General features: G+C 37.6%; 1 protein-coding gene across 2 annotated transcripts; it reads right to left on the bottom strand.

Moving 5' to 3' along the window:
- Positions 1-253: 253 nt before the first annotated feature.
- On the bottom strand, positions 254-12,652 carry LOC115729295 (leucine carboxyl methyltransferase 1 homolog). Of its 2 annotated transcripts, XM_030659823.2 has the most exons (14): positions 12,498-12,652; positions 10,149-10,237; positions 9,873-10,012; positions 9,511-9,558; positions 9,136-9,217; positions 7,195-7,297; positions 6,768-6,888; positions 6,576-6,623; positions 5,387-5,470; positions 3,314-3,378; positions 2,016-2,067; positions 1,540-1,578; positions 462-702; positions 254-419 (listed from the first exon to the last, which is right to left on the bottom strand). In XM_030659823.2, exons 1-13 carry the CDS (start codon positions 12,563-12,565, stop codon positions 640-642), a joined length of 1,002 nt encoding a protein of 333 aa, XP_030515683.2. In that variant the 5' UTR covers positions 12,566-12,652; the 3' UTR covers positions 254-419; positions 462-639. The 2 variants fall into 2 exon arrangements, with proteins under 2 accessions (XP_030515683.2, XP_048141258.1); XM_048285301.1 differs by lacking the exons at positions 254-419; positions 1,540-1,578 and having other exon boundaries at positions 593-702.
- Between the last annotated feature and the right edge of the window lie 1,927 nt (positions 12,653-14,579).

Raw genomic sequence — 14,579 nt, forward strand, 5'->3', positions numbered from 1 at the left:
TGCTCAGAGGAAAAACCGAATCTTCATGTCATGAACAGGCGCTCCAGAATTCGGTAACTGAACCACCATATAGTTTCGTTACTCGCACATTCGATATTGCAAAGCACCGAAAGCTTCCAAGATCCTTAATTAACAAAAGCACAACATTTCTAACAATAACATTCGAGAGTTTACACTATTTCGCAGAAAAGATGAAAGAGAGAAAGTGGCATCATAAACAGCAAGCAAGAAAGAAAGAAGCCAAGCATAAGGATAAGTGAAGAAACGTCACAAAAATAGATCCGAAAATATACTAAAGACCCCACATAGGACTTGGGACAAAAAAAAGTTCTGGGACGTCTATGGGACCCCCCACGTTTGCTGTTGCCAAACAGCTAGCAGAGGCAGAGAGAGAAGAAAAGCATCTGTCGTCTTTACTTCTTTTTTTTTTTTTTTTTTTTGGTCGAATCTGTCGTCTTTACTTCAAGTCAAACCAAAACGAAATGAGCTGAGAAGACGCATCCACATTCACAAAACCTTGTCAAAATATTTATCCCTCGCGAAAGTGAGCAGCGGGCGCCTTGCAGGCACATTGAACCTGCATGCCGTTTTCGCGCACAAGTTACCACCTTGGCTGGTCAAGCCATGAACCATCTGAATTCATGGTGACTGCAATGGCTGCTGGTCTCTATCTTTAGAAAAACCAAAGTCTCCGAACAGTCCCTGTGGGATCGAACAGCAAAAGAAACGAAGTATGTGAAGTTCTATTCTACTTAATAAGTATGTGAGGGCTGAGGCTGATGTTCAAAGAAAACCAAGGTCCATGGCTACAGACTAACAGGTGCTACCCACAATCATTGTGATCCTCGAGTTTTGAACATGCTTCCAAATTCTATTAGCAACAATAGTACTATCACAGCGTCTGTACTGAGGCAGATTGAATCAGACCACTCATTGCAAACTAAAAACTGACGAAAATTGTTTTACATTGATTCTAGAAAGGACATTGTTGAGTCAAGACAGCATTATTATAAAGCAGCAAAACTTGCTAAAATCAACCTGATTTGGAATATGTATTGTCTGATCGGGATATATCTCCCAACAGTAGCTTTTGATATAGTGTGCTGTCTGGTGGTTGTGGCTATTAAAGGTGTTTGGAACCATATGGTTTCTATGTGTTACACAATTACCCTAACTACTGAGAAAGTCTCTTAAGCAATAGAGTTATTTTAGTTAATGTAAACTTGGGTTCTTAAATAACTCAAAAGGCCTTGGCTTCAAAATCACCTATAAGGTGCTTCTAAAAAGTTGGCTTTAGAGCGTTCTGGCTTTTGAGGTGTTACCAAACGCCTTCCAACAACCAAAGCACCTTTTCGTAAACCTAACTTAATTCCCAAAGTATATGAACTATGTCTCATTTGCGAGCCTCCTTTTAAGCCTCACAAGTATTAGCTCTTAGCAAAGAGGATATTTAAATTTTGCCACATAATCACAGAAGAAAAGAAAAATACTAGCCATAAAATTAAAGCAGCAACGGGAATCCCATATATACGTACATACCATTAAGTCATTGATTGCATAAGCCACACAATAGTGCTCCTGAAAATCAGAAGGTCAAGACAATTTATAGATGTATGTAATCTAACACAAAAATCAAAGATAATTTCCGATATCCTCTCCATCTTTATACATGCTGAAACATGGACCTTAAATCCAAAGTAAATAAAACTACATGAAGATGGGCAGCAGTATCAGATTGAAAGTAAAGATTCTCTATGAGTACAGTTTTCATTTACCAAGCTTCAAGTCTGCTAAAAACAAGCAACACTAGTTTATGAAATCAGTGAGTTTCCAAACAAACAAAAGTGGTTCCCTCCACAAAATAACAAGCCCATGACTTCCTTAGCCCTTTAGGATGGGTACTTGGTAGTTGACCCTAATATGGTGATGCCCTACAAACTATACTTAAGTGCTCACAATTTAGGATAATTGCCAAATAGACCCTCATCCTAAAATAGAATGAGAAATCGACTTGCCTGCATCAGGTGCCATTCTTCAAATTCATCAAATATTTCCAGTCGCTCGATCCTAGTCATCAGAGAACCAGAAGTTGGAATCGCCAAAAAGTAACAGATAGAAAGAATTGAAAAGCTTCACACATCAAAACAAAGAGGAAAAGTTCCTCTGTGGTGAAAGAATCAAAGTGTGATCTTTGTCCTTAAAGAATAAAGCACTCCAGAGTCTCACAAAAGTGGTTCAGTTATGACAAACATGGGACCTCAAGGCAAACCAAGCAAAAGTCCTCCAAAGAGACAGCTTTCTGCTCCACTAAAATACCACATCAGTATGCAAAGGTATGGCATGCAAAAGCAGAAAGTTCACCCATTATATCCCTGTTTCAATATTTCAATGTCTTAAACTATCTGTAATAATCAATCATTTGTCATCAGCATAATAAATTCTAAACGAGGACACAAACACCATGCAGAAAGTTGATTGATAGCTATTTAATCACGAGTCCCCAATCATCGGCAAGCACTTGTGTCACTTGATAATTCACGAAAGTCTTAAGTCAAAACTACCAAAAGATGAGAAACATTCATAACAAAGTGCTGACTTTCAATGCATGCAGTGGCATAAGTCGAGCGTAGCAACATCGCTAACATGTAAATAAACAGCCTAATTCACAAGATCACGCACTTGATAGGTGGCAAAAGTTGAGCATAGCAACATCGCCAACATGTAAATAAACAACCTAATTCACAAGATCACACAATTGATCGGTGACCATATTTCTGGAAACAAAAATAGATATCAATTGAGTTTCCAAATATTAGTTCAGGATGAATTGCTGATACATTGCATCTGACTGGAAAGCATTTCCCGGTATACTGAAGTAGCTTAGTATCTGAGGCAGTAACTTGTCATAATTACAGAGAACACGCTTTAGAAACTGAAAAGTACTAATTAAACATCCCTCCATGATACTATCAAGAAAAATGGAAACTAAATTCTGCCCATCAGATTTTTTTAAGCTTGCAATTTGTCTTTGACATCCAACCATATATCACCAATCACTCTCTCTTGAAGTATTGATCTCCAAATGAAAACAGGAGGAGGAGTAACTTTCCAGATTTCTCCAGAATTACCGGACTGATACCCAGTAATATTACCACTCAACTAAAATTCCTAGGCTTAGGTTAGCCAAATCACTTTATTTTCTGTCACCTATTTTGGGTTTGTTGCATGAAAAGGAAGTGCTTGTGCTTTTCGAGAATATGGTCATTGGTAAAATGTGAAGGCAGGCGATTTTCCTGGATAATGGACTACAAACCTGCGCCTCTCTTGAGCTTCAATAAAGCTGCTATACACCCTGAGCATATCCCATGCAGTGGCCCTCTACACGGAATCATGAAATGAAATTAAGAGAGAAATACTTCATAAATAATCCATTGTTATGCACCAAAAGGGCAATCTAGTAAGCCTATCACAGAGAGAAATAAAAAGAAGTTGGACAAAAAATATATCAAGTGAGGCTTACATCAACTTCAAAAGTAAGTTTCATATCTATCTACAAACTGTAATATACTAAAAAATTGCTAAATCATCAGGAAAAAGTAGCTTGTAACAAAAGAATCACTTAGAAGGATCAAAATGCCTTCTCAAGAAAACCATGACACATCCAACTGCTGCTGTACTGCAGCAATTTTCCAACACTCAGTCACAACCTTGACTAATAATCATCTCAGTAAACGAACTCTTAGTCTCATTTGTAGTCACCCGGAAGTCCAGCTGTCATTAGTTTAGGGGGGAGAAAGGGCACAGGCATGAATTTCAAGCGGATCTCTGGATTCTTGACAGTTATTGTCTACATTTAAAATATGTTCAGGTATTAAGTGCTTCCAAACTCTTTATTTAAACAATTAAGCAGGATTCCTTCCCTGATCTCCCACCCAGTATTGATCCTCGTACAGTAACACCCCTCTCCTATGTCATGTTTTATTTCCTCCTGTCATTGCTAAACTTCACAACAGAAACCCCTTCATGGTCTTAAAATTGCATGCACCCAAAAACACGAATAGCAACTCAGCAGTGTGACATCAGGTTCATACTTCTATTTCCCCCACGTGCAGAATGCCTTTCTTTCAAGCTAACTATTATCTTACAATTAACAGCACCTGAATCTTGTTTACAATGACTAATTTACTCCAGCATGACTTCTTTACGTATGTAGTGCTACGATACAGGAGTACTGAGGAAGTTGACGACATTTTATTAGGCTAATTAGATTTAACTACTTTAATTTTGCATCAAAAGAGGTTTTTTTTTTTTTTATTTCTTTGCTTAATGTCAGCATTTGGTCATGTCTTGTGAATAATAATTCATGAGGCGGACATGTGACTTTTTAAAGAGGTTCCATGGAGAAGATTAAGAGAACTTCAATTAGATTAAAGGGCATAGACCCTAGGATTGATTTGAGTCAATATAAGTAGTCCTTAAGCTTCATTGTAAGCAGTTTTTTTCATATTGATTACTGCTTTTTTCCTATTCTGATTCTCTCAGTTTTCTAAACCCCAAACATTGAGTTATCTCTGTTCCAGCTTGAAGTTCGATCCCACTTCATCATTTCAATTGAATTATTCAAGTAACCAATACAGTTTTTTCAAGGAAAACTACCACCAGATTTTGCATCCTCAAATACTAATCATCATAACGCCAATTTCTTAGTTTAGTATAATCTTTCAAGATTCAAATGGACGTGATTATTCTAAATTTACATTTATTACTGAGTCAAACCATTATGTTTTGTGGCTTGGCAGGTTTAATATGTGCCCAATGATTCTCAACCAATATAATTTGTCAACATATCTTCTCTTGGAACAGAACAATAAGATACTCGTATATTTCTCTTCATGATATAACTTCAGCAGGGGCTCTTCTGGTTCCAGTTTCATTCCTTGTATAAAGATTTACTTTAACATCTAGCTATGCTTTGTACGTCTGTCATAAAGGTACTTAGATTGAAGGAATCATAGCAAAAGAAGCCAATAGAAAAACTTGATAAAAAGAAGATTTCAACATTGAAAAGTTAATTACTCTAATTTCTGGAAAAGACGATGTCAAAAGGAAACAGTTTGCAAAAGGTTGATGCACAGATTACAGATTTCAACCGACAGAATAACCATGTGCGAGGCATGTTTTGCCGTCATTGTTAACACTGCATACTTCAAAATAGACAAGTTCGAATACCTATGCCTCACTGCACATACATGTAACACAATCAGGAAAGCAATTTTAAACTGAAAGGAGATTGAGATAAACTTTTATGAGTTAAGGTTATTCGCATCAGAGGCTACAAAAGGCATGAACCAAGTTCCTATGAATCTGAGAAAAACAGAAAATATACCTGCCAACCCTGGTCAATAAAGAGATTTTCTTTTGCTGATAACGTTGGAGTAGCATGTATTCCCAGAAGACCACAGCCACGACTCTGTTTAATGTCAAAAACGAATGTTAGATCTCAGATGTGCAGGTGGCTTCTCAATATTTAAACCGCTTATCAAATAGTTCTTTATAAGATTGACAGAATATTGTGTCATCAAGAAACAGTACCATCTTTATAAAACACAATAATTTTCAAGGTACTTCTTCTCTATGACTATGTCCATCACAAATTCTAGCATTCCACTAGCAAACGGAAGCCAAAAAAACCGTGGAAATGACTTAGATGAGAAGACTTCAGAAGATTAAAATAAGACATTGAGTTACGGGCACATAACCAAATGACGGAGACTAGCTCCCTTCTCACATCAACCATAAAATCATATGATATAATGAACAAATCTAAGCTGACATAAACTTGCACGCATTGTCAAGTATAACTATGCCTCAAAGTGTTCAATTTGCCTATTTGCCTAGGTTAATGTTTGACCAGCTTAATATTTGTATAAAGGCAGTACTTCTTGGTACCTTCCTACTGAAATCTTATTTATCGCTCAAAAAAAAAAAAAAATGAGATGCAGTTTCAATCTAGCAAATACCCATCTAACTAAGACACTAATAATTCCAACCCTTGATGCAAGTTCTATAGTTGCATGCACATGCACCTAGTCCTTTGGTTTATTGACCATGCCAAGCATGCCCCATTTGAACCCAATTATGTCATACTTTTTCACGTCATCATCAGCCGCACACAGCAATCCAACAGTTGCTGGTATTAAGCTACTTAGTAATATCATCAGTCCCAGTCATCTTACTTTTTAGCCCATACACAAATATTCAAGCATGCCCCATTTGAACAATGTTATGTTATACTTGTTCGCGTCATCATCAGCCGCACACAGCCATCCAACAGTTGCCAGTATTTCACTACTTAGTAATATCATCAGTCCCAATCATCCTACTATATAGCCCATACACACATATCAGAGGTAATTTAAAAGATCGCTTCCAGCAGTTTATTCATGGAGATGCAATGTCAAGGGTCAGAGATTTTCCGTCTCTGTTTATTGTTCAGTTCCAAGCCACAGTAATAAAATTGCAATCCACCTCAATGATTTGTTTGGCCTCTAAAAGCAAAGGCTCTGAGAGATAACCTCTAAATTTCTGATCATTTGCAGCCCAAAAGCATCATCTGGATGGATCTGTCAGATCACCAGTGAAATGGTACAGTGAAAAATTCTTATTGTTAACAAAGACAAAACCTTTCCCATAAACTTATGCATCCTACACATTTAAAACAACAATAAATTGACAAAGGCTGAAATGAGGGAAGAAAAGATAGCGACCTGCTCATATAAGAAGAAAATTGCTGTTGAAAATGTTTTTGAGGTCCATCGAACAATAGCCCGGCTTGAATCTGGATCCAAGTATATCAAGACGCATTCTGCAATTATAAAGGTTGGCAGGCTAACAACAACATCAGATTTTTTATTTTTTTTTGGTACGAACAACATGAGATTCAAATAGCTCAAAACTCCCTGAATAAGCATGCAACTTAACATAAGCCATAGGCAAATAGTAGGGGTCTGCAAGAATAGTAGAACATCATATACATCTGACAAAAACACAATCATCAGACAACTCACATTTGAAGAAACGAAAAAGAGACACTGATAGTAATATCACATAAATTAATTTTAGTGGGAATGCAAAAGACCAGTGTCGCCATCTAGAAAGAAACAGACTATGTTGGTCAGGACCTCACGTGCATACCTTGGATCGATATTAGCTAATGATATAATGTCGTCCAACTTTGGTATGTCACGCAAGTCAACTGGAAGGAGCTTGTAATGTTCACTGATCACTTCTCCCTTTTCTACAACAGTTAAAGCAAGCTTAAAGTTATTAAAACAACTAAAAACAACAAAATAATCAATACATAACAAAATATTTAGAAAAATACATGCATCTGAACATAGAGGCACACTGAAACAATGGATAGTAATGACAATTTGCTAGAACCATGAAAGCAGATTTTGCATGCCTCATACCGATAGGATATAACAAGTCCTAGCAAGAACTTAGAGCACACACAAATTAGCATTTGATTGGAGCATCAGATATCAAAACTAAAACATGGTCGACATACGAAGATAATGGGCGTGACTAGTCAGCAAAAGGGCACTAAATGTCACACAAAGAATTTTTGTTATGGACTTCATCACCACAGAGCATAGAGAAGGACTTCATTAAGTTGATGGGTAGGTTGATATTAACCTAGGCCTGATGGAAACCAGAAGGGCTTCTGGTCTAAAACTAACTATTGTAAGAAAATGGTAAAGGAGTACCTCATGCATCATTAAGAAAAAGGTGGGGATCAGAAAGACACCAATCCATAACAGAAGTTTAGCCCAAGATGCACGAAAGTAAAAGTTCTATACCAGCTACTAATCTTCTAGTGGTATATTAGTCCTTTTAGCCTTAAAAATTGGTGAGATGAGATGCCTAGTTACCTGCTACAGTTCATAAAGTCTGACATAAAGATTCCGAAAGCTATTTTAAATCAAAGAAAGGGCAGATTACTAACACGTAGTTCAGCACAATATCTTTATAACTGATCTATCTGTGGTGCATTAGTTAGCCAACCAATACAACCAGTAAGTAATCAACTTTACATTCTAAAGCACAAAAACAAAAGAAATAGCAACAAAGAAATATACTATCAGGTATATTGTGACCCAAAAACCCCTAAATGCAGCCAGTCAAATATCAAAATGATTCCCTGAAAGTTGAACTGTTCAGAGTTGACTCTAAATTATAGTATTCTATCAGTTTAACAGATCAAGTGCTTTCCCATCAGGGTAAAATTAGCCAAGCACCTAAAACATGAGAGCATCCATAAACTCCTTTCTCTCCCATTCTTGACTTGCTTCTCAGTTAATTATGGACCATATTAACTCTGTAATAGTACTCATAAAAATAAAGGTGGAGTTTTAAGGAAATAAATTCTCATGAAAGACTCGCAGAGAAAAGGTTACATCAACTCCTTATGCTAAAGGAAGGGCATAAAGTGCAATTAGACAGCATTGGAACTTAAATGCTCAGACCAAATTTAATCTTATGCTAAAGTAGCCTAAAATGCAATTATATGTTTTCTCTAAGTATCTTGTCAATCCGTACCTGTCGAACAAAGTCCATAGCAGGATCCTAAAGGGGTTAAGTGGCCATCACAACCAAGATTTTTTACCGATTTTTAACCAATTCCAAACTTTATCACATTCTTTACATTTCAAAACACATTAAAGCTTTGGGTTTCTTGTAATATCATCACTTTTCATGTCCTTATCTATCATAGTGGTATGACAGTCATCTCTATCATTTAATCATCAACCATAGTCAACTTGTTGAGGAGATTCAATTTAAGTGAAAGATAATGTCTCTTAGCATAAGCAAGCACCATGGTCTATCGCATGAAGCTTTCAGTAAACAGGGTAGAAGAAAGCTTTAGTCCACAAACATGATATAAATGCAGTACAAATTTTTCCATCCATACCCAACTAACCTTGATCATTTGCAATACCATTATAGACTATGCAAGATCACATTTCTTAAGTTTCAAATCATATGGCAAAGTTGCAAACCAGTGCTATTGAGGATATCAATTGTTGGAAACCATGATTAAGTTTTCTCCAGTAAGTAAAAACTATAAAGTACCTTGTGATATATATGCTGTCGTCCCAATTTTCTCCCTCAACTGGCCAGAGGTCTCAATAATGGCAGCCTTCTTACAAGTAACCTGAGAAGTTTCACATAATTTCAATCCTTTCTCTCTTACATGAAGTCATCAAAATCTCTTAATTGTATAAAAGAACCTAATGCCATTAGTGATAGCTCACATCATGTACTTAAAAAAAAGAAAAGAAAAAAAGATAGAGCATTTCCATTTCAAATGCTAAGCATAATCCTCTCAAATCAGATTTGCTGCTGCTATAAAAACCTTGACCTAAGTCAACAAATAGTATAGCCCTTGCTAGAAAACTACAAGCTCAATTAAATTTGAAGCAGGATTTGAGATCTCTAAATCTGCACCTCCTTGAAATCCAATTCCACGTACAAATATGGTGCTTTACCCTCATCCTGTCAAAAGAAAGTTCATGGCATCACAACTCAATGATTCAGAACAGATTTTCATCTAAACAACAACATATAAGACATTCTAAAAACACCAGCAATCTACAGGAAGGGAAAAGAACAGCTCTTTGCCTGCATAGTTCTCAATCTCAATTACTTTCAAAATGCAAGACAGTCAAACATTATTAGTCAATTTCAGCAATTCACCCCCACCCTCAAATAGAAAGCATGCCAAAAAAAAGCCCATTTATGAGGGTATAGAAATCAACCACTGCGATTTTGAGTCATATATTGATTAAAACCAAAGTCAACTCGAATACCTGCAATTGAAAGTACGTTGTGTCAAAGCCAGCTCCGAGCGATAATATCTGCTTGTTAATCCCTTTTTCTTCGGTATGTCTTTCACAATTAAGAAACTGGCCTAGAAGCTTTCTTAACGCAGCCCATCGAGCAAAATAACCTGAAGACATTGAAAAGTAAATGGGGGGTTAAGCCAATCTATGAGATTATAAGATCAGAATGCACTTAGGAATCAATTATTCAAAAACAGTATAGGCAGCTTCTTCACATACATATCAATTCTGCATATATCTTACCTCGATTTATTATGGGAGACCTTCTCACAGGCTTCCTAACAAATAAACGAATATAATCATCCCGCATGTATCCCTTTTTCACACATGACCTGCAATTCAAGCCCCGAGAAAACATGAAATCTCTCAGAATATTTTTCACTCCAGCATAAAGCTATTATGACAATTAAAACCAATTATCATTTTTCTTTTTCTAATTTCTTTTTTCTTTTTTTTTTTTTTTTTTTTTTTTTGGAGAGGAGGGGGGGGGGGGAGCACCAAGGTCATTCATGTCATAGACTCAAACAAACATAACGTTACAAAAAATTTGGAGAAAGCAAGAGATTTCATTCAGGTGTGATAAATATCAATATATGTTAATCTCCATCCTGTGTAAAGAAAAGGAATTTACAATAGCCCTCTGTAGGTTATCAGATCCAAGAAGAACACATTATCGATCTGGATTGAGTCTTTACTTATTTTCCGCAAAAACATATAATTGTTGTAATCAGGATGTTTGGAAGGGGAATAACACCCAACTTCTTTTTGTATTATAACCTTGTTGCCAAACTTTTCTGAAAAGTTATTCTTTCAGCCCTCCCAACCATGTTATTCCTATAATATTATCATACATCTTTTAAATAAAGGCTCGCCCTTTGTTACACTAAATTGTGAAGTAATACGCGCTAACTAGACAACTATTTGACTTAACAACGGTCTGTCTCAATATATTACCTGACATCGCACAACATAAATATTAGATCATAACACATCTCCGACTTAATGTAAGGAACAAAACTTAAACACACTGTTTCATATTAAAATTCTCCTTTCGGCCAAGTTTTTAATCCTAAATCCTTGTTACGTTGCAAAAGGTTGAACAGTGTATGCTAACTACTGGTCAGCCACATCAAAGTCCTTCAGAAAAGCCCCATAATATCAGGGGTGAGACGGTGTAATTTGGTTTGGTTTCTAATCAAATAAAAACCGAAACACACTAACATGGTTTGAAAAAAATGAAATCACCAAACAATATTGAAGTTTGGAACTAGACCAAACCAAACCGTATTTTGCAGTTCAGTTCGGCTCCAAACTGAACCAAACCATTTTCTTCTTTTATTTTCTTTTGCTAGTTAAAGCTAATGCGCCACACACTCCCCAAAGTATGAATTACAAGCAAGAACACTATAAAACATCAACATGTAAAGTTGATCCAGCTAGTTAACAATCAAGTATTAAAGATCCTCCAAACAAAACAATTAAATAACCTACTCTAATTGGATTCTTCCACCAAGAATGATCTCAAGTGCAACAAATCAAAAGGGACAATACACATAATCAAAAAGAAGCATCCACAAAATTTATTAAATAAAACAGAAAGAGCAAAGAAGATAAATATCAGAAGATAGTCGGGATTAGTCTTAGGTCTCATATTAAAGAGAGAAAGAACAAAAAGGCTAGGTCTGAAACAAAATCAAAACCAAATCAAACTGCTTACAATGGGTTGCTTGCTAGGCAAGTTTCTAAAAAGCCCTCACAAACTGAACCGAACCATAGAAAGCATATTCGTGTGATTAGGTTCAATTCAATGGTTTTTTAAAAAGCCCTCTCGAACTGAACCGGACATGAGAAGCATATTGGGGTGGTTAGGTTTAGTTCAATGGTTTTCGAAAAAGCCCTCTCGAACTTAACCGAACCGTAAAAAGCATATTGGTATAGTTTGGCTTAGTTCAATGGATTGCATACTTTCCTGCTTTGAAGGGATGACAAGTGCAAAATCCTATGTGTCAACCAAAATATTCGAAAAATTACAAATTGGGTATACGTACAGATTTCGAGCTGCCCTTGAAAAGAAAATTTACATTGGCAATATTTAGCATTAAAATCCCCCAGGAATCAATTGACGAAACGTCGTTGGACAACCAAAACGCCCATAATCATCGAGGACAGTGCATTTTTCAGGAATACACAGCCCCCAGATCATTCCACACAAGAGAAGCAACACCGATCCACTTGTTCGCAAAACCTCAGTCCATGCTATCACTGACGACAGCAGTGACCTGCCAACGTCTCTCCCCCCCCGGGTACACCAAATATTGGTCATAAAGAGAAATGAAATCACCCTGTCTATTTCATCTCAACCGATCACAGCACAGCCATTAACGAATCCCGTCTACTTTACTTGTCTTCGTATTAGAGCTCCGAAACGAAAGACGACTGAGAACACTATCGATTCCATCTCGAAGAGAAACGAACATCGAAGATCCGACCCAATCAGGAAGCGCCGTTACACAGATACTTGCACCTCATAACAGCTGTGATTGCAGAGATTAAAAAGGAATTGGAGAGAAGAGAAGAAGGAGATGAGCATACAGTTTACTGGCGGAAGCGTCGTCGTTGGTGGCCTGAACTGCTGCTCTGTTACTCTGCGAATCAGCCATCTCCCCGCGCTCCGCCCTGGGACTCGGTGAGTGCTGTAGTACTCAGGTGAGTGCGGTAGTCCTCAGCGAAGCCTCGTCTTTTGTGCTTTTCCTTTACATTTTGGGTTCTGTTCCGCAACCTTTCTAGTTTTTATTTCTCTATTTTTTTCCCTTCTTCTATTAATGATTGCATATTTTTCCCTGAAATAAACAAATCTTGAGGAATTGATGTCGCCTCTTGTATTAATGATTCCATCTTTAAGTTCATGAAGAATAGGGGGATAATTACACAAACAACCTTTGAACTTTGATCCAATATATAATATAATCTCTGAACTTTTAATATGACCAATATGATTTCTGAATTTTAAATCAATGTGCAATATAACCCATGAACTTTTAATTTGACCAATATAATCTCTGAACTTTGGAGCATATTCAACTTAATCCATGAACCATAGGAAGATGTTCTATGTAGTCCTTCCATTGATTCAAGTTCGGGGATTAAGTTGAACATTTTTCATAAGTTCATGAACCATATTGGTCAAATTAAAAGTTCATGAACCACATTGCACATTGGATTAAAGTTCAGTAATCATATTAGTTAATTTAAAAGTTTAGGGCTATATTGCACATTGGATCTTAGACCATTTGTGTCATTTTTCCAAGAATAAATAACTTCAAAAATATTTTTCTAAATATAATTCTTGATAATTGTATCGTTTGAAATAGTAAGTGACCAAAAAAGTATTTTCATTATGGAAAATAATTTATATCCGAGTATTTTTCGTTCATTAATTTATTTTTGTAAGTGATAATTCTAGTTGAGTTTTTTTAAAGAAATGGATGACGAGTAAACACAAATAATTGGACTATGTTCAACACGTCAAAAGCCCTTGGACTTGGAAGAAAAACCCAACCCTTAATTAAGGAAAAATTTCAAAAAAGGGCCCGAAGTAGCCTCGTTTTCTCAAATAAGGGCCTAGACCGAACATCGTTTCAAATAAGGGCATGAAGTGCTCAAATCATTTCAAATAAGAGCCTAGCTAAAGGACATTTTTGTCTTTTAATCTTTTGACCTTTTCTTTTCTGTTTTTCTGTTTTTCTCCTCCCCTCTCCTCCTGTTCATCATCTCCTCTGACTTGAATGCATGGTCGTCTTCATCTTCCATCTACCGACGCACTCAACGGGGAAGAGAGAGAGAGAGAGAGAGGGGGGGGGGGGGTGGGTCGACTATGGCGGCCCGAGGGGCATCCTCCTTGGCAAAGCCCTCGCCTATCTAAAGCATGCCCTCAAGTCGAAGTCCGACAACCCGGACGCCAACATCCTTGATTACTTCGACGTCGCCGTGGGCATCGGCGTAGGCGGCATCTTTACCTCCATGCTCTTCGCCACAAAGGACCACAGCTGCCCGCTTTTCCGGGAAGATGACACGTGGAAGTTCCTCGCCGACCACACCCGGAAGTTTTACCGCTCGCGGCCCGTTTCCAGCTTGGGCAAGTTCTTGCGGAGGCTCCTGCAGGGGGCTCCGCCAGCTCCACGTCGTGGCGACGACCGCGCTAGAGAGGCTTGTGAGGGAGTCCTTCAACGACGAGGCAAAGAGGGGGCTGACGCCGAGGGACACGCTAAAGCCGGCTCCGGTAGAGGGGGCCATTTGGGCCCGTGGGCCCGGAACCGGCCCGTTGACCGGCCCGGAACCGGCCCGTTGACCGGGCCCACGGTTCCGAACCGCAAAAAAAAAAAAATAAATAAATAAAAGTGGGCCCGGGGCAAAGAGCCGTTGGGCTCTTTGCCCCGGGCCCCCCCTCCTCGCGCGGCTTTGGGCCGTTGCTTTCCAATTTTTTAAAAAAAAAATAAAAAAAAAAATGATTTCTTACCTATAAATGCATATGCTTCCCCTTTCATTTTTGTCACAAATTCTCCGAACAATCTCTCGAATTCTCTCCGAAATCCTCTCAAATCGCTCAAATTCTCCCAATTCTCTCAATCCCGACTCAATTCTCTCAATCGGATTTCCGATCAATTCTCTCAAAAA

The sequence above is a fragment of the Rhodamnia argentea genome, chromosome 9, assembly GCF_020921035.1.
Source record: "Rhodamnia argentea isolate NSW1041297 chromosome 9, ASM2092103v1, whole genome shotgun sequence".
NCBI classification, from domain to species: domain Eukaryota; kingdom Viridiplantae; phylum Streptophyta; class Magnoliopsida; order Myrtales; family Myrtaceae; genus Rhodamnia; species Rhodamnia argentea.